General features: G+C 38.4%; 1 protein-coding gene across 2 annotated transcripts; it reads right to left on the bottom strand.

Moving 5' to 3' along the window:
* Positions 1 to 38: 38 nt before the first annotated feature.
* On the bottom strand, positions 39 to 23,457 carry LOC756465 (39S ribosomal protein L3, mitochondrial). Of its 2 annotated transcripts, none has more exons than XM_030976249.1 (8): positions 22,399 to 23,457; positions 9,811 to 10,132; positions 9,083 to 9,184; positions 8,115 to 8,214; positions 6,383 to 6,443; positions 5,249 to 5,360; positions 2,199 to 2,276; positions 39 to 1,301 (listed from the first exon to the last, which is right to left on the bottom strand). In XM_030976249.1, exons 1-8 carry the CDS (start codon positions 22,401 to 22,403, stop codon positions 1,068 to 1,070), a joined length of 1,014 nt encoding a protein of 337 aa, XP_030832109.1. In that variant the 5' UTR covers positions 22,404 to 23,457; the 3' UTR covers positions 39 to 1,067. The 2 variants fall into 2 exon arrangements, with proteins under 2 accessions (XP_030832109.1, XP_030832111.1); XM_030976251.1 differs by lacking the exon at positions 22,399 to 23,457 and adding an exon at positions 11,188 to 12,929 and having other exon boundaries at positions 9,811 to 11,005.
* Positions 23,458 to 27,992: the final 4,535 nt, after the last annotated feature.

Here is a 27,992-nt window from a genome sequence, read left to right as displayed (position 1 = left end):
GTAATGGCAATACAAAACTAAAAATCAGAGTATAAAACTAAATGACTTGTTGATAGTATTTATTTATGTCAATCAGTGAATCATTCAATAATTCAGTCAATATTATTCTTCATAAAAAGCACTTTGTACTACTTCAAACATATCACAGTTCAGAACCCCATCCACAAAATGTGGGAAAATGGTTAACTGACTGGACATGACAAAAATAGATTCATATCTGAGACAGGGGTGATAGTGAGCACTAAAAAAAAACAAGGATTCAGGGGGGGAAAATGGCATCTAACAACATTCCCCGCCTTTTGAGTAAGAAAATTGTGAACAAGTTCGGATAAATTGGAGAAGAAAAAAAATCTGGAAACAAACGGGAAACCGATTTAAATTGGGTAATTAATCAGGCCTGATATTCCGAGAACTTCCTTCACTTTCCACTAAGAAGTGGCATCTAGCGATCATATCAATATTTGAACATTAGAAGATGTACCCCTTGAACTCATACATCCCCTCTACTGAGTGTAATATATGACAGACCGTCCACTAGGTTTATAATGACTGCAAGTGGCACATCATTTCTTGGTGCTCTCATAATCCCCCACACCACAGGTGATTGACTGAGGCTAGTTCAACACTTGATAGTTACACATCCAACAACCTGTTTCAATCTATTTCTTACATTATAGCCACTATCCAGGAGATAAATAAGGAATTTGAAGAACTATTACCTCCAAAGAATGATGGCTTACAAATCCAGGAATGCCAGTTAGAATTGATCAGAGGGCCTGAAAATCACCTAGAACAAGCTATTTTGTACACAAAAAAGCCTAAGCTATGGACTGAAAATAACTTGCTAGGGTCTGAATTCAGACTATTGCCTGAAAACTGGCATTCCTGCAAACCAATTCATGATTATTCATAGTAATCACTCAAAATATCACACAAACCTCCCTCCTCTTCTTATATTGAAGATTGGGATTTGTGCTGTGTATAGTCTCTATCAATGTTTGTAAGGCATGGAGTTCGATCCAAGCCTCTGTAAATCTAATGTCTGTCTTTCCATGATTCACATGTCATCATGACACTTCCTCTTCCTCAATCTCATATTCAATGCTAGCATGGGAGAAGTTATGCAGTGATTCATCCATGAGATCTTCTTCTATCTCTTCTTCTGGGTAGTATGTAGGGAAGGGTGGCATCTCAGAGACGGGATGGAGGTGAGAGTCTTTGACCTTGACGAAGCCCAAGTTACGCCCGTGAATGGTACCCTTGACATAGAGGATGTTATGCTTGGTATTCACCCGTAGTACCTGAGGAATGGAATAACAGGATGGAGTCAAATTGATCAGTACAAGAAACTAGACATTCATTGCAATAAATTATCATGGATAAATGATTAAAATTCTGTATTTTTCTACACTCTGCCATAGTCAAAACCAAAGAAGATGTTTATCCAGATTGTGAAAATGTGTTTGCTTCCTCTGTGAATAGTTCAAATACCTATTGTTTAAATTTACATCTGCACAAAAGAGATGAAGAAAAACCCCAATTACTTTTATTAGTGCAAACCTCAACATTTCATACAATCTACAATTATTCATATCACATATGAGTGGCCTGTTTAATCATGTTTCTTAAATACAAAAACATATTGAATCAGGACACCTACCCCCTGGACATCTACCATCCACCTCCCCCCCCCCCCCCCCTTCCACTCGAATAACCACCCCAGTCAACTACCTCCTAAGGCAACATTGGTTGGAGGAAAAAAAAATATTGCTGGTAATTCTATTTCAGAAAACCAATTATTAATCCAGTTGAGACCTGGCTTGAGGAGGAGGAGGGGGAGAGGAGAAGGGGGAGAGGAGAAGGGGGAGGAGGAGGAGGGGGAGGAGGAGGAGGGGGGGAGAGGAGGGGGGGAGGGGAGGGGGGGGGGGGGGGGGGGGGGAGGGGGAGGAGGGAGGGGGAGGGGTGTCATGCTCTGCATGTCTCAAAGCTTGGAATGGTAGAACTGACTTAACAAGACCCTGGAACCCATTTCACAAAGCCTTTTTTTCAATGACAAATAACAGTGACAAATCTGCTGATAACCAATCAGAAGCAAGGATTTCAGTAGCTTATAACAAAAGCTGTCATTTGTCACCGATGACAAGTTTTGTGAAACGCCCCCCTGGTGTGTACCAAGTCTTTCATCATACACTACATACCTTCAGGCCAAATGTCCACCGGAGCTTATCACCCATGAATCCAGGCATCTTCTTACCAGGCCATATCCTACCAGGATCCTATCATAAACAAGACAGTTAACAAGATTGTAAACAAAAAACAAAAAACATAAATAACCAAACAATTAATATAATAATAATATAATCATATGGAATATTCAAGGGAAATCACATCATAAGCACCCTAGCCTTTCAAAACACAGATTTGAAGACAGAAATTTAAAACAGTAGATTACATTTGATTACTGGGGGAAGTGCATAGTAAAGGGAACCTACAAGGTCCTATCATAGACAAAGACAGTAAACAAACACGTTGGTTATACACCTGGAATATCCCACCATGCTCCAATCATAAACATGATAGTGAACGGGGTACAAATTTGACCCCTCTACCATCTTTTCAGCCTACAACGCTGGTATTCTCATAAATATACAAGTCCTTTCATTCCACTTAACTTTATGGTCATAATACTCATCAGCATAGAGGTATAAGTCTTATGACTAGTATTTTCATACATAGAGGTACAAGTGTCACCCCTCCTGTGTTCATACGACTAGTATTTTCATACATAGAGGTACAAGTGTTACCCCTCCTGTATTCATACGACTGGTATTTTCATACATAGAGGTACAAGTGTTACCCCTCCTGTGTTCATACGACTGGTATTTTCATACATATAGGTACAAGTGTTACCCCTCCTGTATTCATACGACTGGTATTTTCATACATAGAGGTACAAGTGTCACCCCTCCTGTGTTCATACGACTGGTAGTTTCATACATAGAGGCACAAGTGTCACCCCTCCTGTGTTCATATGACTGGTATTTTCATACATAGAGGTACAAGTGTCACCCCTCCTGTGTTCATACGACTGGTATTTTCATACATAGAGGTACAAGTGTTACCCCTCCTGTATTCATACGACTGGTATTTTCATACATAGAGGTACAAGTGTCACCCCTCCTGTGTTCATACGACTGGTATTTTCATACATAGAGGCACAAGTGTCACCCGTCCTGTGTTCATATGACTGGTATTTTCATACATAGAGGTACAAGTGTCACCCCTCCTGTGTTCATACGACTGGTATTTTCATACATAGAGGTACAAGTGTTACCCCTCCTGTATTCATACGACTGGTATTTTCATACATAGAGGTACAAGTGTTACCCCTCCTGTGTTCATACGACTGGTATTTTCATTCATATAGGTACAAGTGTTACCCCTCCTGTATTCATACGACTGGTATTTTCATACATAGAGGTACAAGTGTTACCCCTCCTGTGTTCATATGACTGGTATTTTCATACATAGAGGTACAAGTGTTAGCCCTCCTGTATTCATACGACTGGTATTTTCATACATAGAGGTACAAGTGTTAGCCCTCCTGTATTCATACGACTGGTATTTTCATACATAGAGGTACAAGTGTTACCCCTCCTGTGTTCATATGACTGGTATTTTCATACATAGAGGTACAAGTGTTACCCCTCCTGTGTTAATATTACTGGTATTTTCATACATAGAGGTATAAGTGTCACCCCTCCTGTGTTCATACGACTGGTATTTTCATACATAGAGGCACAAGTGTCACCCGTCCTGTGTTCATACGACTGGTATTTTCATACATAGAGGTACAAGTGTCACCCCTCCTGTGTTCATACGACTGGTATTTTCATACATAGAGGTACAAGTGTTACCCCTCCTGTATTCATACGACTGGTATTTTCATACATAGAGGTACAAGTGTTAGCCCTCCTGTATTCATACGACTGGTATTTTCATACATAGAGGTACAAGTGTTACCCCTCCTGTGTTCATATGACTGGTATTTTCATACATAGAGGTACAAGTGTTACCCCTCCTGTGTTAATATTACTGGTATTTTCATACATAGAGGTATAAGTGTCACCCCTCCTGTGTTCATACGACTGGTATTTTCATACATATAGGTACAAGTGTTAGCCCTCCGGTATTCATACGACTGGTATTTTCATACATAGAGGTACAAGTGTTACCCCTCCTGTGTTCATATGACTGGTATTTTCATACATAGAGGAACAAGTGTTAGCCCTCCTGTATTCATACGACTGGTATTTTCATACATAGAGGTACAAGTGTTACCCTCCTGTGTTCATATGACTGGTATTTTCGTTCATATGACTGGTATTTTCATACATAGAGGTACAAGTGTTAGCCCTCCTGTATTCATACGACTGGTATTTTCATACATAGAGGTACAAGTGTTACCCCTCCTGTATTCATACGACTGGTATTTTCATACATAGAGGTACAAGTGTTACCCCTCCTGTGTTCATATGACTGGTATTTTCATACATAGAGGTACAAGTGTTACCCCTCCTGTGTTCATATGACTGGTATTTTCATACATAGAGGTACAAGTGTTACCCCTCCTGTGTTCATATGACTGGTATTTCCATACATAGAGGTACAAGTGTTACCCCTCCTGTGTTCATATGACTGGTATTTCCATACATAGGGGTACAAGTGTTACCAAGACTGGTATTTTCATACATAGAGGTACAAGTGTTACCCCTCCTGTGTTCATATGACTGGTATTTTAATACATAGAGGTACAAGTGTTACCCCTCCTGTGTTCATATGACTGGTATTTTAATACATAGAGGTACAAGTGTTACCCCTCCTGTGTTCATATGACTGGTATTTTCATACATAGAGGTACAAGTGTTACCCCTCCTGTGTTCATAAGACTGGTATTTTCATACATAGAGGTCCAAGTTTTACCCCTCCTGTTTTCATACGACTGGTATTTTCACACATAGAGGCACAAGTGTCACCCCTCCTGTGTTCATACGACTGGTATTATCATACATAGAGGCACAAGTGTTACCCCTCCTGTGTTCATACGACTGGTATTATCATACATAGAGGCACAAGTGTTACCCCTCCTGTGTTCATACGACTGGTATTATCATACATAGAGGCACAAGTGTTACCCCTCCTGTGTTCATACGACTGGTATTTTCATACATAGAGGTGCAAGTCTTACCCCTCCACCACCTGATCCTCCCATCTTCCTATGTGTTTTGGTAGCACCATGAGAAGCTGGTTGTCCTTTCATACCCCATCTCTTCATCACACCTTGGAAACCCTTGTCTATCCTGTTTAAATCAAACATCAAAGGAATAAAGTCATCTCATAGGTGTGATGTTAACATAAAGCCTTGCCAATTGAAGATTTTACAGAGGCTCATCAAGATAAATTACAGCATCTTTGGATGTTCATGTTTAAAAAAAAAGTGCATCAAACATATTTGTATTGATGATTTAAGATTGGCAATTTTAAATTGTTTTATGCTTTTTTTTTCCTTCACCAAATGAAAAATTCATCTGCAATCAATATGCGACGTTTTCTTTGAATATAAAAACAGAAAAACAATGTGATTCAGTAACCTCTTCTAAACATGTGCCTCATCGGGTTAACATGGTTTTATGAACTTAAAGATAAACTTGAGTTCTGGTAATGCGATTGCAGAAAAGTTGATCATATAGCATGTAGCAATGGTGTGTAATGCAAGGTTCTGTAGTCATCAAAATCATCATAAATTTGGCAGAGTCTTGGTAAAGTAACAATCACTTACACAGAAAGATGTATATGGGACAACACATGTGATTTCGGGGCTGGTACTACCCTGATTTCCTTATCTTTCTATGCTCATTACTCAGCCAGTATACATTTTCTTCCAAAATTGTTTGGCACATGACATTTATTTGTAATCTTGAACATTCAGTGTAAGTTTCGTTTGATTCTGTGAGAATTTTTTTAATTTTTTTTTACCAGAACTGGAGTTTATCTTTAACATAAAGCCTTGCCAATTGAAGATTTACAGAGGCTCATCAAGAGAGATTACAGCATTTTGGGATGTTCATGTTTTACAAAAAAAGTGCATCAAGCATACCTGTATTGATGATTTAAGATTGGCAATTTGTGATTGTTTTTATGCTTTTTTTTCCCTTCACCATATGAAAAATACATCTGCAATCATTATGCGATGTTTTGTTTGGAATATAAAATGGTTGCCATTTGAAGAGAAAAATAATTTGATTTGAGTAACCTCTTCTGAACATGTGCCTCATCGGGTTAACATTGTTTTATGAACTTAAAAGAGAGAAGAGATACTTACGTCTTAGCTGCGATGTCCACATACATGCCTGGTCTAAAATGAGCAGCATACAGAGGTGTACCTGGAACCAAAACAATCAAATGAAAAGATTATAGAACAAACCAAAACAGTGTTGATATATGATAATATTCACATAATCCAAGCAATAATGATGGTATCTATAGGAAAGGTAGAAACTTTCAAAAACTCTTCCTCAAGAATGTTGATATACATCAACTTTGAAATGGTTGGCCATCATATATCATCATAGTAATTCATTGGCTTGAAATATAAGAAGCAAAACCTGACATTGTGATCAGAAGAATCAAAATTTATACAAAGGTACATAGATCAAATTATAGCCTTGTAAAATCTATGTAATCACATGTCATAGAGATAAAGATGATAAACACCCAACTCAAATTATACTAGTGCTGTAACATCACGGATATCTCCAATTCCGTTTAACCGCCAGTCAAAACCGGACGGTTTTCGGTTAAACGATTTAAAAAAAAAAAAAAAAAAAAAAAAAAAAAAATGGTTTTTTTTTTTTTTTTTTTTTTTACCTGCGAGGTGCATTTAAAGGGGCCGATTTGTGCTTGTGAACTTGTCACAAATAATAGTAACAATGTTGTTTTTAGAAGAATGTGTAAGATCATTAATGTAAATTAAAAACAGTAGAGGACCTAGGACAGAACCTTGTGTAAAAGTTGGATGAATTATTATTATAAACTACATATTGAGATGATGAGATCTATTACAAAGATTACTTTCAAACCAAGATGACAGACAAATTGGAGTGTTGTTCTAGTTTTGGAGTGGTGAGTCAACACACAGATTACTGAGCTGGGAGACATTGCCAGGCATAGTGCCAGGTGGAGGGGCATAAATCGAAACTTTAAAAAAAAAAAAAAAAAAAAAAAAAAATTATAAAAAAAAAAAAAAAAAAATCGGGAAAACGAAACCGTCCAATTGAAAACGGAATCCGCCATGGGCGGTCGGATACCGGACGGTTAAACGTTTGACTACAGCACTAAATTATACAATCATTAGAATAGACAGGGCTTGACACAAACTGGTGCATGGGACACATGGATGTCCAAAATGTAAGTCCCTTCCCCCCCCCCCCCCCCCCCCCCACCACCACCTCTGATAAAAAGAAAAAAAAGAAGGGTTTTCTATAAAGGGCAAAAGCATAGACTCTTAAAAACAATCTGGGTCTCCCTTCCATAAAAGTTATTGTGGAGCCCTGGTATAGAGTACAGAAGTGCTAACGTCATATTGACGGTAACTTTGCCATCAATGGTAACTACCATGGAAACCTTGATTTTGATTGGCTGTTGAGCCCTGTTACCATGGTAGTTGCCATTGATTGCAAAGTTACCATCAATGGTAAGTTTTATGCAACAGGTCCCAGGTTAATGGTTCCCAGTGAGTTTCAACGAAAAGTCATTCAGACAACAGACTGGAGCAAGGCAAATTCAATGTTTGGCACAACCTTGCTTGGAACCAGGGACCTTGACAACTTGGCTAATATGGAGTCACACTTAGGTACTCTATAGTATTGTACAAACAGGCAGTTCTTAGAAATGGGAATTGTTAAATAATGCTTGCAAGAACAAATTCATCTTTATCATTACATTGTTGTAGTAGATCACTAGAAAGCTCTGGTTAATGATATATGGTATTATCTCGAAGGAATGATGTGAAAGCTTCTCTCTGCTCTAAACTACATAATTGACTGCTAGCTTACCTGGTTGAAGAGCTGCATTATCTGTCACATTGAAGCTAGTGATGTGTTCTTTGACAGGTAGACACACTGACTTGAACAGATCTGCATACTCCTCATCTTTCTGAAGAATGGAATAAAAGACAAGAGTTTTTAGACTATAATCTAGTATTTAATCCTTGGTGTATGAATATTGCTCTCTATACACAATCCAATTGGATACTTTCAAGTGTAACAATCATGAGAAAATATATTGTTCTGTTTATTAGGAGTTCTATTATATGACTGCACTGTATTCCAACTACGAGCTCCAATAATACTTCCAAACAGAGATAATGCCGATTTAAATACAATCCAATTAACATAAAGCGACTTGGGAGTCGACTACTCACCCATACACGCTCGCATAAGCTTATATAGATCTGCCCTGTTGAGGTTTACTTCTGAATCAGCTTAGAATATATTCATTGATCTGATGAAAGCCAACATGAATAAATCACATGCTGAACTAAATCTTTCAAATGTGTAGATCAGGGGTGATAGTGAGCACTAAATAAAAAAATTAAAAAATTCCCCCTCAACTAGCCCCCCCCCCCCTTGAGTAAAAAAAAAAAAGGCATGTAACAACATCCCCCCCCCCCCCTTTTTGAGAAAGAAAATTGTAGGGAAAAGGGTGAAATCGGGAAGAAGGAAAAAAAAAAAAAAGGAAAACCTGGGGGGGGGGGGGGGGGGAGGAATAAAAAAATAAAAAATAAATAAATAAAAAATAAATAAATAAGGAAACCGATTTAAGTCAGGTAATTAATCAGGCCTGGTATAGCTGCTTGCAAATATCATAATCAAATATGCTTCAGTTTTTTTTTTTTATTTTTTTTTTTTTATTGTCCCGACTTATTCCTGAGCTCCACTGACTACTTCTGATTGGCATCATGAATAAGTTTACTTTTGAGATACGAAATACTGCTGATGGATGGATTTGAAGATGGACTCACATAGTATGGTGGGGCATTCTTGGCGGCTACAAGGACAGTCCCAGGTCGATCACTCCCATTTAGCCCTTGAGGATGGAAATCTATTACATTGCACTCCAAAACCTGTCAAATAAAACGGCATATTATATATCAATTAACAACTACATCTACATAATGTTTATTAAATCAACAGATTTGATTCATTAATGCACTATGCGCACCATCTCCATTCCCTGGGGAGTATTCCTACCATATGGTCACTGTAAGGGCATATGGCAATTACTAACACAATTTTTTTTTTCTTCATCCTACCAGGTCACCTTTGCTCTCCTGGCCCTGGGTATGGAGTGGCAAATGTAGATTAATGCCTTGACAAAGGACATTAGTAAAGAATAGAAAAAATGCTATTCTCAGAACTCCCTGAAGAATAATGGGACTGGGAATTGATTTCAAATGACGTATCAACTATGAAATTTACAATAAAATGTAAGACTCATCAAATAAAAACTACTAACATGTTTATATGCACAGAGATGTTAGAGTAGAATATATTCTGCCATAAATAATCAGAGGTTAACAAGAGTACTAGTATAAGGATGTACATGTAACGGTGCCACATCACTATCTTACATGGACTCTGAATTACTCGTCGCAGCCCTACTCTGAATACCCGGTATTTCATAAAAGACGAAGTACCAAGTTATTTTTTGTTGGTATGGTAACCATGAAGCTGCCCTAGAAGTACTAACCTGTAAGAGTGTAGTAGGAACTCGTTTTCCTTCCTTTGTCCATAGAGGTTGCATGCCTAGCTTGATGGCGATGACTCCTGCCCTCTTGGACTGAGGAGTCCATTCACCTTTCAACCATGGAGCCTGCTTCAATGGACTCATCATGTGCTTCGTCTGACTCCATTTATATACAAACGTCTCATTCTCCTTGGTTAGATCGCCCTCTACTGGTCGTTGCTTGAAACGGTTGAAGTTTTCTTTGGAGAGATCAACCTCTTTGAACTTAGGATAGAAGTGTTTATGTCTCACATTCCCAGTGGTGGATGAGGTGGGAGCCAGTAATCTAAACAATGCAAAGAGATGAATAGAAAATAAACATTGCTGTTAGCAAATTTTCATGTCATTCTCGAATGCATTGTTTCTTTTTTTTTTTCTTTTTTTGATAATCATTTATTCATAATCATATTTCACAAAATCATAAATAAGAAAGACTTGAACACACAATCACACATAGCATCATAATAATCCAATTTCCTACATGATATAACTAATAAGGTATTCTTGACATGATATAACACTATTTATCAAATATGTACATATATATTCTTAAGTGTATACTATTCACAAAATCACAATAAATCAAATATTCACAATAAATCCTTAGCTGTGAAAGAAACAATGTGGTCATCTTTCTGCCAAAATTGCTTGGTTCATTTATCAAATCCATAAAAAGTCTTTGGTCCATATATTTAATAGAGTGCTTGATCACTAATGATACTTTGGTACATATTCATATGTATGCCATGCAATAGGTCTGTGAAAGCACTTTAACGACACAAACCGCTTTCTAATAGTCAACAAATATGTTTAGTAAATGTCATTCTGAACATGTGAAATAGTTTGTAAAATCTTAAATACTTCACTTAAGAATCATCAAGTACTGATACAGCCAAACCTACTATTGAACATAATTTTTTTTAAATCAACATCAAATCAAGACATCAACATGCCTGATATAAATATCTCTTTGAAAAAAAGTCAATATTCAAATATGCTTTGGTTTCAATAAATATTAAGTAGTAGAATAATTGGGCATATAAAGAGCTGATAACACGATGCAACCATATTCCTTTTTTAGAAATCGGATCTTGAGAAAAGATTCTGTAGGCTCTCATGAAAACGTGGTACCATAAAATGAAGCTAGATGAGTTGTGACCTTGTCACAATGTTGATAACAGCTTGAGAAAAGTTTTTGAAGGATGTCAAACAAATCTGGTACCATACAGTGCAGCTAGATGATTTGTGACCCAGTCACAATGTTGGTAACAGCTTGAGAAAAGTTTTTGAAGGATCTCAAGAAAATCTGGTACCACGCAACAATGATAGATGAGTTGTGACCCAGTCACAATGTTGACAACAGCTTGAGAAAAGTTTTTGAAGGATCTCAAGAAAATGTGGTACCATAAAATGAAGCTGTGACCCAGTCACAAAGTTGATGAATTCTTGAAAAAGATTGTGAAGGCTGTAGAACAAGTCTGGTACCATACAGTGCAGCTAGATGATTTGTCATCCAGTTACAATATTGATAACTTCTTGAGAAAAGTTCTTGTATCCTACCAATGAAATGTGGTTCCACATGATGATGCTAGATGGTTGTTTTGGTTGTGACCATCACAATTGTTGGATGCTGGTTAAGAAGTTCTTTGAGAATAATAAGAAGTTCACCTGTTGAATATTAGAAGTTCCTGTACCCAACCATCTGAAGCTGAAACAAACTATCTATTTGATTGACCAGTCAAAATTTCAGTACTTTGGCCAAAAACCAGCTCTCATATCAGTTTCTTGATGAATTTGAAGTAATTAGTACATTAGTACAATGCATTGGTTCTCTACTTTAACAACATTCTTTTTTAATCTTTATTTTTTCAATAACAGATTCATCAAATACATTGTATCTCTTAGAGTTGTTATTTCAACATTTAAACAAACTTTAGCACACATAAAACAATTCATTTGCACTGTTAATGGAGTTTACATAGGTTTGGCTGCATCATGATGACAAGAAACATTTCAATAATTAATACATTTTGGGAATTTCACCCCTCCTGAAAATCATCATACATAACAATTTCAATGGAAAATATTCTTCTTCTTCTTGGATTCACTGCTAAATTTGGCTGAGAATATCTTTCAGAAGAAGAAGTTTTGACAACTAATGCATGTACATGGTATGGTTTTACTTCAGAAAAGGAAGAAAGCCAGCCATTTTAGTGCATCATTACAACAAAATTAGAATATTCTTAGGCAGAATTTTGGCATCCCTGACACAAGAGGGGTCCAGGCATACTTAGTCATGTGATTATAATGGTTATCTTTACAATTATACCAATGGGCAATCCTGTGTTTGTCATAATAGGACATACACACATTTTCTACCCAATTGTTTAACCAAACAGTTAATGAAAATTGTTTTGTGGTCAACATATGATACTACAAAAGGACCCTAAGGTCAAACAATTACATTCATGATTTTTCTTTTAATAAATAATGAATGAAATTAAATGAAAAAGAAAAAAAAAAGGGCAAACATCATACAGGCAAGGCTCCACACTGAAGGGGGTCCAGACTGAACTTTTTACAGTTTCTATGTACGAGCCTTATGTAAAAACTTCATAATGATGGGGGTCTGGACTTAAATCGTATGTGCTCAGGTACCCTAGGCACCCGTTAGTGTCTAGCCCTGATATAGGACATGGAGATATCCTCAATGGATCGGACCCATTTGTATCATTTCCCATAATGAGAAATCACTTGAAGTGAACAGTAAGAACTTTGATACTCTTGACAGTACTTCACGGCTGCGCCAAAACATATCCAACTTAAAAAATTTGTACAAGTAGGCAGCACATCATTCCATAATAATAAATAATAATAGATCACATTTATAACGCGCCTAATACATTGTTTCTAGGCGCAGTGGTGCTGTTGTCCCAGCAGCCATTAAGTGAAGCAATATCCTTACACGAAATAAAGCCGGGACGACAGCACCACAAGTACACAATATTTATATAATATTGACTGGCCTTGAGGGGTATATCAGATATATTGACCAAGCTCAGATCATATTGCCCCGAGTCGAAAGACGAGGGCAATATGGTCTTAGCGCGGTCATTATTTCTGATATCCCCCGAAAGTAAAGCCAGTCAATATTTTTATTGTTATCCAAATCAGACATCTAGAGCAAATACAGAAATCCACCATGACAATCTCAAGAACTGAACAAACTTTGTCAAACCAGCACCAGTGCTTGACAAAATTTTCGATACACTGCAAACAGTGTGCATTTGGTGTGATTATTACGTCACAATAGAGTGCGCGCAAAGTGCGCAGGTTCTCGTACGCATAATAGATGCGCAATGAAAATGACAAAATACGGCGCGGAGACAACGATGCGCGGAGACCGTGGAAAATACCAAGGTATATTTTCACTCGTCTCTACACGCAAAGTCAATACGCGCAGGGAGACCAAGGAAAATACAAAGAATATACCCCTCCGTTCCCACTGCTAGTGAAAACTAGGGCAATACGGTTTTGTAAATGACCAGCTCAGATGTCTGATACGGGTAATAATATTCAATATTATTCTATAATAGAAAAGAAAGGAATATTTGAACTAAAAATGTTCCTTGCTTTTGTAACATAGAATTGCCATACTTGTACAATTTAATACTTCACATGCATTACCATGCAGCAGAAAGAATCTGAAAATATATCATGTACTATTACAAAAACACCCCCCCCCCTCCAAAAAAAAGAAGAAGATAGATAACCATATATGATATTGATGGGTATGTGTACTATGCCAATTAGGTTTCAAATGGGAGCACAGGCTGGTTGTGCCACCTTATACATTCATTTGCATATGAATGCAAGATGATATGGTTTTGAATTGAATGATTTGTTATATTCTCCTACAGGCAAACATAAAGAGCAAGACAAGGACTATATCTCCCACACTGCAATCATCTAACAACACCCGTCTCTCAACCATCTCCCCTATACCATCATCATCTCTACAAGTTTTGCCATCTTCCAACCAGTTCTTAAAGTCAATGTAGGACAAAAACTCTATTGGTAGAACAGTTTCTTATCTAAGATTCAAGAGAGGCACAATTCCAAAATGTTCTGACATGCTGATGCACATATATTTTGTTTAAAGGCTTAAGTGACTGTTGGATTGAAAATGTGAAAGGTGGACACAATTTGTGTACTATGCCACTTATGTTTCAAATGGGAGCATAGGTCGGTTGTGCCACCTTATATACATTCATTTGCATATGAATGCAAGATGATATGGTTTTGAATTGAATGATTTGTTATATTCTCCTACAGGCAAACATAAAGAAAGAGCAAGACAGGTACATCGCTATTCATCATCTCTCTCACACCAGCCTCTCAACCATCTCCCCTATATCGTCATCATCTCTACAAGTTTTGCCATCTTCCAACCAGTTCTGCCAACATCTTCCAACCAGTTCTCCAAACATCTTCCAACCAGTTCTCCAAACATCTTCCAACCAGTTCTGCCAACATCTTCACACCAGTTTTCCAAACATCTTCCAATCAGTTCTCCCAACATCTTCCAACCAGTTCTCCCAACATCTTCCAACTAGTTCTCCCAACATCTTCCCACCAGTTCTCCCAACATCTTCCAACCAGTTCTCCCAACATCTTCCAACCAGTTCTTTCAACATCTTCCCACCAGTTCTCCCAACATCTTCCAACCAGTTCTGCCAACATCTTCCAACCAGTTCTGCCAACATCTTCCCACCAGTTCTCCCAACATCTTCCAACCAGTTCTCCCAACATCTTCCAACCAGTTCTCCAAACATCTTCCAACCAGTTCTCCCAACATCTTCCAACCAGTTCTCCCAACATCTTCCAACCAGTTCTCCCAACATCTTCCCACCAGTTCTCCCAACATCTTCCCACCAGTTCTCCCAACATCTTCCAACCAGTTCTCCCAACATCTTCCAACCAGTTCTCCCAACATTTTCCAACCAGTTTTGTCATTATCTTCCAACAAATTCTTTCATTGTTTAACAGGTATTCCAACCTTCTTCACAGCCAATACTGCCATTTGTGTCTTGATAGTCTATACACTTATTTATATCAATATTCTATAAACTTGTTTATCTCCACAGTACCTTGTCACACTCAATTACCATTGTATTTCCTGTACCTTGTCTTGCGATTTTTTTTATGTGAATTTTAAAGTGTTGCTTCCCATGGCAAGAGGTTCCCTATTGACAAAGTCTATATTTGCATATGAATGCAAGATGATATGGTTTTGAATTGAATGATTTGTTATATTCTCCTACAGGCAAACATAAAGAAAGAGCAAGACAGGTACATCGCTATTCATCATCTCCCACACTGCAATCATCTAACCAATTCAATTCAATTTCAATTTCAAATTGCTGGTTCCTCATTCGTATATATATTTGTATTCTATGTTCATCTTTCATTTTGTTATTTGTATGTTCTTCACTTATCAATGTAAATATCAATGTTATAATTATGTATGTTTTTATATGACGAATGAAATAAATTGAAATTCATAAAATGTCAATATGGCATTAGTATATAAACTTGGCACCGGAGGATTATAGATGGAGGCAAAGGCCTCAATCCCTGTTCCAATTATAAATTAAGTAGGATTTGCATACGATTACTAAAGATCAGAGATGTGAAAAAAGCAATGTTCATTAATTTGTAGCAAGGAAAATTAAAATAGCATTAAAGTAAATGATTAAAGCAATGTTATGATATGATAAACTGAAACATATTTCTCTTGTACTACAAATAATTATAATTAAATTTGTTAACTGTTTCGTTCTGTTTGTGGTTTTCTAGACTGCTTCCGTAGCCTTTTCGGTGTCCAACCGAAAAAGTTGGATGCTAATGAGGTGTTCGACCTTTTCCACCCTGAATACTCCCTTCCTGGAAGTAATAGAAGGACTAAAGAAGAGGAGACTACCATGCACTTCATTATGTTTTTCTCGAGCAGTGTGGAAGAGAAGGTAGTCATATTTTTTGCCTCCTGCACAACATGGCTGGTGGCATTAGTCTTAAAAAGACCGAGGATGGGCCTCCCTCCTCCCCTAGGCTCCCCATGCAGCCCCGCACAAATTCTCCAGTCTTCTGAAGATTGAGTTTTGGGGTTGTCCATCTGTCCCGTTTTGTTCTTGCAATATCTTGGGAATATCTTGGGAATGGTTTGCCGGAACCTCTCCAAACTTGTTACATGTATAGGCCTACATATTGGGGTTGCTATGACAATGACAATTAATTTTTATTTTGCCATGTATATATTCAACCCAGCAATTGCTGCAATGGTAGAAGGCTACATCAGAATAAAGACCAACACCCATCTTGTGTCTGCCATGTATTCATTTGGGAAGTATGCTGGGGCAGCAAGGGCTCTTCAGAAGAGAGGCAAGAAGCGTGTTTGCTTAAGTGGGAGTAAGATTGGTGTGCAACCGACTGCAACTGCGAGACGAAGAAGCCATATGGGCAGAGGAGGGTCGAGGCTTCATGCTGGGCGGCCAATCAAAATCATCTAACATTCCTGAACATGGGTATTCCCACCCCAATCATCCCAGTCTTCTGCTGCTCTCCTCCACGCAGAAGAAGAGTGCCAGCGCCGCACAATCTAAGCCATACTGTCGCTAACAATCAGTCGCTTGGAAAAACACATACCAGTAGTTCCAAATAAATAAGAGAATTATAATAATAAGAAATATGACAAGAAGAGTGCACACCTTGGAGGTGTCTCTTCAGTCAAAAGGGAGGCAGAGGAACTTCCTCGTGACCGGTCAAACAATTTTTCTGACCTGATGAACAACAATTCAACAACACAGGTTTTAATCCCTCCCAGATGACTTCCCCCAGAATTTTGTGGGAGCAACAACAACAAAATTCCTTCTCTTCTTCGAATGTGCATCACTCTTAACTCCAAGTCCTCTTCTGCTTATAATCTCCTCCAGGATTCCGGAATCATGAACCTCCCACATCAAAACACATTAAGAAACTATACACACTTCACAGACACATCTCTCCTAGCACACATTATCAAAGAGCAAGACTTGGATAATCAACCAAACTTCAAGAGAAATGTTTGTGTGTTGATGGATGAGATGAAAATCAAATCTGGATTAGTTTTCAGTGCAAGTGAAAGGTTGGTGGGGTTTTGTGACCTGGGTGATATAAACAATGAAACCTTTAAAGAAAGTTTGAAGTTTTATCAACCTTTGTAACATTTCAGACTCATGGGCGAAAGCCAACATTAGATGTGATCCGCTGTTATTTACCTCAAATCCGAGCGAAAGTGAGGAGGAGGAGGTGGCCATCCCACAGAAGAGGGCTAGGAAGTAGGTTCATAATTAGTTGTTACTTTCCTTGACCAAAGGTCAAACACTTTATAGGCAACAACCTGTCATGAATTCCTTCTTTTTTTTAAAGAGTTGTTAAAGTGAAATCAAAGGCCAGAATAGTTGCTTTCTGTTACAGATAATTCCTGGCAGTTCTGGTCATTTATTTCCTCTTGGGTGACACTATACCCTTACAAAAAAATCTAATGGTACTTGAATGGTGGAGTCTGTATGGTGAATGGTGTTTCAATGGTGGTGTCTGATGGTGAATGGTGTTTCAATGGTAGAGTCTGTATAGTGAATGTTGCTTCAATGGCGGGATCTGATGGTGAATGGTGTTTCAATGGTAGAGTTTGTATGGTGAATGGTGTTTCAATGGTGGAGTCTGTATGGTGAATGGTGTTTCAATGGTGGAGTCTGTATGGTGAAAGGTGTTTCAATGGTGGGATCTGATGGTAAATGGTGTTTCAACGGTGGAATCTGATGGTAAAGGGTGTTTCAATGGTGGAATCTGATGGTCCATAATCAAATCTATTCATTCTCTCTCTTTCCGTAAATACAGACAGCAAAACTGAGCTAAAAACACCTCTTGATAGAGCGCTGGAAGGGAAAGAAGTTAACAGTACCGACAGTCCTCTGGGGCGAGGGAAGAGATTAACAATAAGGAACAAGAGGCTCGCGCTCCATTCATCAGAAGAGGAATATGATGAGGAGTGTTCTGGTTTATTTCAATATTTTTTTTTTTACTTGTGTTAATTTGGTAGGAAGATAATTTATTCCTGCGTACCAACTTTGCTTTTATCACAATATTGCTTCTACAGAAATTAATTATTTTGTGTGAAGTTGATTAGTGTTCTGATGTGAAAATGTAAAACTTTGTGGTGATTGCTGAACTTTCATGATCAATATGTAAATTTCATCCCGCCGTGTAAATAGATATTTTTGTTTTATGTACAGGATACTTCGTAGAAAGACTAAAGAAGAAGAACCTAACAGAAAAGGAGCAGGAGCTTGAACTTCTCAAAATGAAAAAGTATATCGGAGAAAAGATACAAGACCTAAACAAAAAGTAGTTAGCCAAGTACTACTACAGAAAAGGATCAGGAGCTGGAACTTCTCAAAATGAAAAAGTATATCGGAGAAAAGATACATTTCATCCTGCCGTGTAAATAGATATTTTTGTTTTATGTACAGGATACTTCGTAGAAAGACTAAAGAAGAAGAACCTAACAGAAAAGGAGCAGGAGCTTGAACTTCTCAAAATGAAAAAGTATATCGGAGAAAAGATACAAGACCTAAACAAAAAGTAGTTAGCCAAGTACTACTACAGAAAAGGATCAGGAGCTGGAACTTCTCAAAATGAAAAAGTATATCGGAGAAAAGATACATTTCATCCTGCCGTGTAAATAGATATTTTTGTTTTATGTACAGGATACTTCGTAGAAAGACTAAAGAAGAAGAACCTAACAGAAAAGGAGCAGGAGCTTGAACTTCTCAAAATGAAAAAGTATATCGGAGAAAAGATACAAGACCTAAACAAAAAGTAGTTAGCCAAGTACTACTACAGAAAAGGATCAGGAGCTGGAACTTCTCAAAATGAAAAAGTATATCGGAGAAAAGATACATTTCATCCTGCCGTGTAAATAGATATTTTTGTTTTATGTACAGGATACTTCGTAGAAAGACTAAAGAAGAAGAACCTAACAGAAAAGGAGCAGGAGCTTGAACTTCTCAAAATGAAAAAGTATATCGGAGAAAAGATACAAGACCCAAACAAAAAGTAGTTAGCCAAGTACTACTAAAAATTAATCCCTCTAAGAAAATTGGCCCGAGGCGAAGCAGAGGAATATAATAGATCAGGGGTGTGTCGTGGGCCATGGGAAGCAGTATGTCTTCATGAGCAAGAAGGGTGATGATGTTCTGGCTGCTCCACACATCCTTGACATGCTGGAAAAGAGCTACATGCCTTTAAATGCCAGATTCCAACTGGAAGGAGCTGGTGAGGCAGTGTACCACACACCTGTAAAGCTGGGGAGGGATAGAAGGAATGTACAGGAGTACAGCGAGGTCAGCTTTGAACCAGTGGACCTGTCAGATCAATTCCGTCACTCCAAAGTGCTTCTCACGCAAAATTTGGGGGCGTGCATGCAAAATAGCTCCTTGTTTCCTGAGCAAACGTTACGTATTCGTGGTTGTGATGTACCTCTTCTAATGCTTGGACACCCTGCCTACCCTCTTCTCCCAATTTTGTTGAAACCATTCAGCGACAATGGCCGTCTCACTCCTGAGCAATTTGTCTTCAACAATCGTCTCAGCAGCTGCCGTATTGTGGTAGAGCATGCATTTGGGCGCCTAAAAGGCCGCTAGCGATTGCTCTACAAGACTTGTGATCATGACTTACGCAATATGTCAGACATTGTAACATCATGTTGCATTCTACATACATTGTTGAAAAGCAAAATAATCCCTACCTGGATCATTGGAACGAGCAACCCTGGCATCTCGCACGTCTGCGAAATGGTAGTAGTCAAGTGCAGTTAGGGTTAAGGGCCTTACTCTACCGGTATGGCATTTTTGTCATAAAAATTTAGTTTTTGTTCTTTCACGATTTCATAATTTCTTGACTTAGTTCCATGCAGCAAAGAGGAGCCATGCCTGTCCAAGACTCAGAGACCTTCATAATTGAAACTGAAGGGTTGATGACCACGCTTTACTTCCTAATAGAGGCATATAAGGCAGATGCGATTTCTAAGGAAGAATTGATTACCATGATTGTGGACATACTTTATCAGTAGAATGGTAAATGAACTAGACCCAAATTAAGGCCCGTATTTGGAACCCTGGTTTAATGTTTGACAGATGGTATCAAAATACAGTCTAAGTTTGTTTTCAGAGCATGTAGGTCAAAGGTCATGGCTCTTGAACTATGCAAAAGTAGCTAATTAGGCCCCTGTTTATCCGAAAATATGGTTTCCGTTTGATAAATTTAGTTATGTTGTACAGCTCTCACTATCCATCTCCTTTCCCCCTTTTCTCCCCCTTCTCTCCCCTAAGTAGGCCGGTAGGCACTTTTTATCCAAGGTTGGCTTGAGGGAAGTGATTCCGCATGGAAAGGTCATGCAAATCATGAATATTCAATAGCACAAACCCTGCTCTACGGAAAATGAATATTTATCAACCCCCGGCCAATCACGTACCGGTACCACACAATGCACAGAGTGAGCATGCAGCTCTGGGAGAGATGGGGGAGGAGAAAGTACTGCCCACATGTATAGTGCACAAAATGATAACAGCTAGCAGTCTGCTAGCTATACCGGTAGCTATGATATTTGACAGCCCTATTCACTTCACATGCTTCATGTCATGCATGCGGGGGATGCTGTACCCAACATGGCGAACTCGTGGGACCACATGTGGACTCCAATCGAAGTGGAAGGAAATGGATGGCAAGGATGAGTACCATCGTTATCGGAGGTTGCCCCAGTAGTAAAGTCTTTCGAGATATCATCCTCAGTTACGTATGTGAAAGACTTCAAAGAAGTATATCATGATCCAAGTAAGTTTAGTTGCCCTCTTCATAGATCTAACTCAACTTAGATTCTAGATCTATTAAACTAAAGTATTATTAGTAACTAAAAAAGTAACTAACGACGATCACTTAGATCTAGTCTAGAATCTACTGTCTAAATGTTAGAGTCTAAATTCTAACGTTAGATCTATTCTAACTTTAGATCTAGCAAGAACGTTAGTACTAGATCTAACTTTAGATCTAACGTTTAGATCTAGTAGATCTAGTAGTAACTTTAAGCCTTTAACTAAGGGCCTATTTACATGATTTAAGACTAACGTAATGTAACTGTTCGTCTCCTAACAAGTAACAGTAACAGACTAACACCACTGTTTCCTAGGGCTCATCTCACTCTAACGTTAGACTTGTGTTATTGCAACTTATTGTTATTATTATTGGGGTTAAAATAGCGATCATTTGTCTCATAACACTTTCCTATAGGGCTAGGCTTATGAAACCTCACCCTACACTCCCCTCATCTCACTCTAGACTTGGCTCATTTGTCTCCTAACACATTCCTAGTGCTATTCTTATGGAACCTCACCCTACATTCCCCTTAATTTGGGTTAGAAAGTCCAGTGTTTCCCAGTTAGACAAGTTCACTGTTTTTATTTTTTATTTTACAAGTCTGACATAAACTTTCAATTATTCAGGCAAGTGGGTGAGTCCCATTGTCAAGCTTTTACTTTATTATAGTGGGCATTCTTCTTTTTTTTTTGGAAAAAATACATTGAAACATTTTTAATATTAAATGCAAGTCATATCATTTAAAAAGAAGACTAGCAAAACAAAATGTTATATCTTTCTGTAGCATGCACAGTCTACTTGTGTGATTTCCATCGGGAACAAGCGTGGGTCCGATGGACCAACAAAACTGACAACGGAGTCAGTTCATGCAAGCAGAGGATATTGGCCATGATGAGAAATTGTGCTCATGCTGCCCAACCAGCCGACTATGAGGCCCCGTTGGCAGCTTTTAAGTCATCACCCGAGTGGAAGGCAAACAGCAAACTGCATAAGTGGTTCACCAAGCAATGACTTCCACATTACAAGGTACTGTATTATGATGTTGGCCGGTAGAATTTGTCATTTCAGCGTTTGCATGTGGGGAATTTGTCATTACAGTGTTTGCATGTGGGGAATGTGCCGTCATCATGGAACAATGTATATGTTATTGGGAAATGTTATTCATGCATTGTTGAAATACAAAGGCGCTTGAATTCATTAAAGACCAATGTATGCCCATGTGTAGTATGTCCATGCACGAAGAAAAAGGAAAATAATGCTAATCTCGGTGTCAGTTCACCTGAAAAGTCTTCTGAATTGCTAAAAATCTAGAGTAATGATCAACCAAATACATTAGTTGTTCAGTGTATCCCAAGAATGTAACAAATCAGCACTTCTGGTTTTGAGCTCCACCCTGTTTTATACATGCTTATGCGTGAATGTGCCCAGCCATATCAATGCAACAGTTACATAATATGGGTAGGGTCACATTTGAATTCAATTTTACAGGCGTCTCCAAATTATTGCATTCTTCATTCATTATTAAGAAATTACTGTCCAATTGGAGTTGGTGCAATTTTGCATGAGGTCATAAATCTTTACTTCATTCTTTGATTTCAGCGTTGGGTGTGGACCTTTCGTGCAGACAGAGATCTACAGATCAACACCAACAATGGTCTGGAACGTCAGAATCGGGTCTTCAAATACAAGTTCCTACAGCAGAGAAGGGACCTCAGCATATCTGGAATGATATCTGTCCTTATCACAGAATACCTGCCCTCAATGAAGCATAGGTGAGATTGTGTTCTTTATCAGCTAAAATGAATTGCTTTAAAGAATTTAATTAGTACCAATATTACCATTATGTGTCGGTAGTATTGCTATTTTAGGAAGTGCATAAGGTTTGTTCTGCCAGAAAAAAAACAACAATCTAGTCTAATTTTTCAAGAGATATTTATGTTGTAGTGAAAAAAATGCTAAACCCCATCCTTATAACAATTTTATTGTGAAAAAAAAGTTGAAACCCCATCCTATTTCATAAAATTGCAATATCTTTGTTAATCATTGGCCAATTTCCAGAGTCTCTTCTTTATCATAATATATGAAAAATGTTCTTGCATGAGTGATCATCTTTGGGATTACAATAGAAAATTTGGTCTTTGTTGAAAGACCCATTGCTTTGGAAACCAGATTAATGTAAAAATATTTGCATCACCATGTCTAGCTTTATAGCTTACCTGAGCCAAGTGAGTCATAATTCTCAATACCTTCCAGTCTGTTTGAAGTTTGCACCATCTGTTGCCATAATGCAGACAACTGAAATATTTCACTCTGAGGTTAATCAGTTGCTATGTTACAAGCACTCATAGCAACCAATTCTAAAAAGACTAAATTTTCAACATATCAAAAGGTCTAAGTTTTGATCCGTGTAATCATTTATTGGATTTTGTTTGAGAAATATGTTATCTGTGGGTGTGGGAACAGTTGGTTGTCTCAGAAACCAGAGTTTAGAAGAAAAAAAAGGACAATTCCCATATAAATTGGACAGCTGATACTCGAGTTTCTCTCTTATCATGGGTGGGGTAATCTCATTCAATGAAGTTTCTCTTTATAAATATTGTTATTAATATCTAAAAGATACATCCGGGAGAATGTCATCTCTATGGAATCTGTAGGAAGGACATACAATGACGGTGTACCTACTTACCTCAGAAACCGTCCGGCCTCGTTCATACTACATTGTATGAAGAAAATGGGAGTATGCAAGGACCATGGAGAGGGGAGATGTTGTCCGAATCTCTGGACCTCACTTCAAGGTAATACACTTGCATATTACATGTAAGGATTTACAATGAAATTTGCATAAAACAATTGTAAATGCACTTATATGAGGTCTATGCTTACATTTTCAGCTCGCCTGACCAGCATCAAGTGCATACATTTGAGTAAGAGTACACACCAATAGGAGAATTCACTGACCTGGGGAAACAAGCGTTTCACCGATATATAAATTTCTAGTTTGTAATTGGTATTTGGTAATGGCAATATTTAGTGATTGCGTGAGAAGGCAGAGGCATCCCCATTGACAGCGAGGCAGTCAAATTGCTGTAGGTACATTTAAGATACCCCTGTAACTTGTCGATGAAAACTGAATTGGCCTATTTTTTTCCAAATTCATCTTTTTGTCATATTAGGTTACAAGTGAAACTGCTCTACCGGGATCACACTACAATGTCCACCTCCATAAGGAAAACAACATGCCCTCATGTGAGTGCTGGAACTGGAGATGGACCCACTTACCGTGCAAACATATCCTTGCCGTTTTGCAACACAGCGAAGCCAAATGGGTAGACCTACCAGAGGCTTATAGAGAGTCCCCTCTATTCACACTGGACCCAGATGTTCCTGTATTTCTACAAACACAGCCCCAAGTCATGGTTGAAAGAGTAGAGGACGAGGAAGATCTTGCTGAGTATGATGACCTGCCTATGGAGAAACAATTTTCATTAAAGAAAGCGGTAGCGATAAAGTGTCGTGAGCATCTAGCGATCCTCCGTGATCTCACCTATGTTTGCACAGACATCGAGGTTCTTAATTCGATGGAGGACAAACTAGGGTTGTTAGTAATGACAACCAAGCTGCGTATGCAAGATGAGGTTGGTCTAATCGGAGATGCAGCTGTTTCAGGGCCCTCCAAGAGAAAAAGGAAACGGCCACATCAATGTGGAGAATCTAAGTCACTTCCAGAAAGGAAAAGAAAGCAATCGGTGCGTGTTGGAGCTGCAGCAGACCAAAAGAGGCAAAATCTGAAGCTGATAACAGCTAGCAACAAGCATAAGGATAATCGTGTACAAAGAGCAATATCACTTCCATGAGATGAGAGAATATCTGCTTTCGAGGTCTTCAAAAAGGAAGGAATTTTGCATGTAAATAAAGATTTAGCTTCTCTGCAAGACCTAGTAAATGATAATCTTTTTAAGCTGTGTACGTGGTTCCAGGCAAATAGGCTATCTGTTAATCCCCTCAAATGGAATTAAATTGTTTTTAGTACCGGTAATCGAAATAAATTATACAACACCAACTCTGGTCAAGTTCAATTAATTAATGTGGAGATTCCTAGAGTTGAAAAAACTAAATTTCTTGGTGTAATTATTGATTCAAAGTTAACATGGAAATTTCATATTCAAGAGTTGGAGAAAAAGAATTCAAAGAATATTGGTATTATATCCAGATTAATTAAGCTATATTTTACCAGATGGCGTATTACGGATGTTGTACTCCACATTGGTCTTGCCCTATTCGTCTTATTGTAATTTAGTGTGGGGAAGTACTTTTCAGTCTAGCTTAACAAAATTGGTTGCAAAGCAAAATAAAATAGTACAAATCATATCAGGAGCACGCCAGTGATCAAAAGCTGGCATACTATATTATATTAAAGTTAAAGTTGCTCACTTTGAAAGATATTACCACTTTAATACCAGCAGTGTATTTTTATTTATCAATGTATTAACAATTTATGCCTGTCCAGTTTGTTCATTTGTTCGATACAAATCAGAGCTTGGAGAAATGATGTTGACAGGACATTTTCTGCACCAGCGGATCCCATGTCCATGTCAGGACAGTCAGAAGAAACTCCACAATCATTTGTGAGGCGAAGCGTCCCTACTCTTTATGTTGCCAGGGAACCAGGCCAAAGTCCTTTTTCATGAAAAGAACACTCCAAGCATTCTAGGCCTCATATCATGGGAGGAGGAATTAGTTCGTCAATAACCTAGTAGGGCGAGACCTGAACTTTGATCAACATCACAAAATATAATTGTAGTTAAAAAAAATCAAATGAGACTCTCCTTATTATGTAATTTGCAAACTTAAAATGTTGATCTTTGTAGACAAAATGGTTATGTATGATGTAATGTTTTTTTGGTATATCTTACTGGCATTCTTTTTTTTTGCTGGGGGAACTTTTCTCCGGTCGGTGGTGGGGAATGTAATGAAGAAAATCATTGCTCACCCTTTGAGCAAGGATGTAAACTTGACAGGAGCAAAGGGGAAGATGGCGATGTCAGAGATGAAGGCCATATATGCAGTTTTAACAATTATGTTATCTCTTAGCTGTTTAATTCATTAACTTGGAAAAGCGATGAATTCAAATCTTCTTGGTTCTCTACTTGGCCAATACAGGTTGTTATGAATGAATTAGACAAGAGATGAGACCCAAACATGTACTGTTCTGTGGGCTATGGGTTGAGCCTTGAAGCAAACCAGACATGAACACCTTCTTTACACCTATGGTAAGGGAAGCAAAACACATGGCTGAAGAAGGATTCGACTGGATTGACTTAAATATTACAGAGACAATACAATACTCTGTTGCTCGGCCAGTCATGAGGAATCGCATGCAGTTCAATGGCAGGTATGTGTGTGATTGGTGTTTTCATCCAGGTCAAGTGGCAGAAAAAGGAGCGGTAATTTCTGGTGTTTCCTTGATACTGACCCAGAAACAGCACCTCGTTCTCAAGTGCATTGGGAAGATGATTTTCCCCAAGTGTCTCCTACACATCCAGTACATGGTGTGAAAGGGCCTATATTACTTCTCTTTCTTCCCCTTTCTAACATTACAGGATTTGTGCCCGATTATATGCACTGTGTTTTGTTGGGTGTGGTGAGGCAGTTTGTCAAACTTTGGTTTGATTCAAGCTACTACAACAAGCAGTGGTACTTAGGCACCAGTACACAACACTTTGATCGCAAATTGCTCAATATGAAGCCACCCAGAGAATTGAGTCGAGCTCCAAGATCGATTACCACCCTAAGTTACTGGAAAGCTTCAGAGTGGAAGCTTTCCCCATTTGTTCTTTGTGGACTGTTGCCAGTTCAGTACTTCAAACATTTGTGTTTACAGGTGTTTGGATTCCATATTTTGGTGCGAAACAACGTTTCTATGAGAATGATTGACAAGGATGAAGTAGCTCTGAAACAGTTTGTTGAAATATTGTATGGCAAGGATTATTTGAGTTTTAGTGTTCATTTTCTGACTCACTTACCTACTTCTGTGAGTGATTTTGGCCCATTGTGGGCAGCTTCAGCACTTTCCTTTGAGGCCAATAATGGAAAACTTTCATGGTACTCAGTTTGTTCCACAACAGATAGCAGCAACATTGTCCTTTCGCAAAGTATTCCAAAGTTTTTAAAATTATTTATTCATTTATTTCACATATTTTTTAAAAAATCGGGAAAAAAAAATAGTAATCAGGAAACCGATTTAAATCAGGTAATTATCAGGCCAGTACAAGATACACTACTGCCTGTAAAAATGTAAAATGCTATGTTGAAAGATTGTGGATGTGCAGTGGTACTTTGCCTTTAAGTGCTGTTAAGTTGTCAAGAAAGATGGGGTGCCCTGCATCATTGGAAATGAGGGAAGTGGTATGCTTTGTGGATTTTCAGGTGGATAAGCCTGATTCCATATGGCAAATGAAAAGGGTGAGCCCGAAGCTGAGAGAGGCCTTAGTAAAAGGTGAGAAGCTCAAGGTAGAGGTACAGTTTTACCTGAAGCTCCCACATGACAAAGAACACATGAATATCCATAGCCTTGGACAGGAAGCTCATTCAAGAAGTGACAAAAGCACCAAACCTTGGTGGTCAGAAGAGGACACAACCGGACCATCTACCAAGCATTCCCTAGTGAAAAGCGATGAGACAAATAAAACACAGGAAGAAGATCCTGATTGGGAACCTGTTCAACCTGAGGTACATATAGTTTGCTGAAAACGGAAGAGTCCTGTCAGAGGAAGACGAGGACTCCATGATCAGCAGGGTAAAGACAGTTTGTGGGGGTAATAGGAGAATGGGTCGCCCTCAATCATATAGAGAAGTGATGACACTTGTATACCACTCTATGACTCAAGTCCATCGCCCTATGCATTTAAGTCCTAACAAAAGAAGATGATGGCCTGAGTGATGGAGAGGCGACCTAGAGGTTGTGGGCCTACATGAAAAGATTTAGCAGGATGAGTAAAGAGATGACACCAACAGATAGGAGAGACACTCTCAACAGTGCTCTAAGTCCTAACAAAGGAAGATGATGGCCTGAGTGATGGAGAGGCGACCGAGAGGTTGTGGGCCTACATGAGAAGGTTTAGCAGGATGAGTAAAGAGATGACACCAACAGATAGGAGAGACACTCTCAACAGTGC

The sequence above is a fragment of the Strongylocentrotus purpuratus genome, unplaced genomic scaffold (assembly GCF_000002235.5).
Source record: "Strongylocentrotus purpuratus isolate Spur 01 unplaced genomic scaffold, Spur_5.0 spur5_scaffold_8, whole genome shotgun sequence".
NCBI lineage: Eukaryota > Metazoa > Echinodermata > Echinoidea > Camarodonta > Strongylocentrotidae > Strongylocentrotus > Strongylocentrotus purpuratus.
This window is presented reverse-complemented; position numbering and strand designations above follow the sequence as displayed.

What these genes read in the sequence shown, in the direction of transcription:
- LOC756465 (XM_030976249.1), bottom strand. An exon ending in TTCCTACTACACTCTTACAG is followed by an intron (nt 9,185 to 9,810) that starts GTTAGTACTTCT and finishes TTTATTTGACAG; the next exon opens with GTTTTGGAGTGCAATGTAAT. An exon ending in GTGGACATCGCAGCTAAGAC is followed by an intron (nt 5,361 to 6,382) that starts GTAAGTATCTCT and finishes TGATTTAAACAG; the next exon opens with GATAGACAAGGGTTTCCAAG.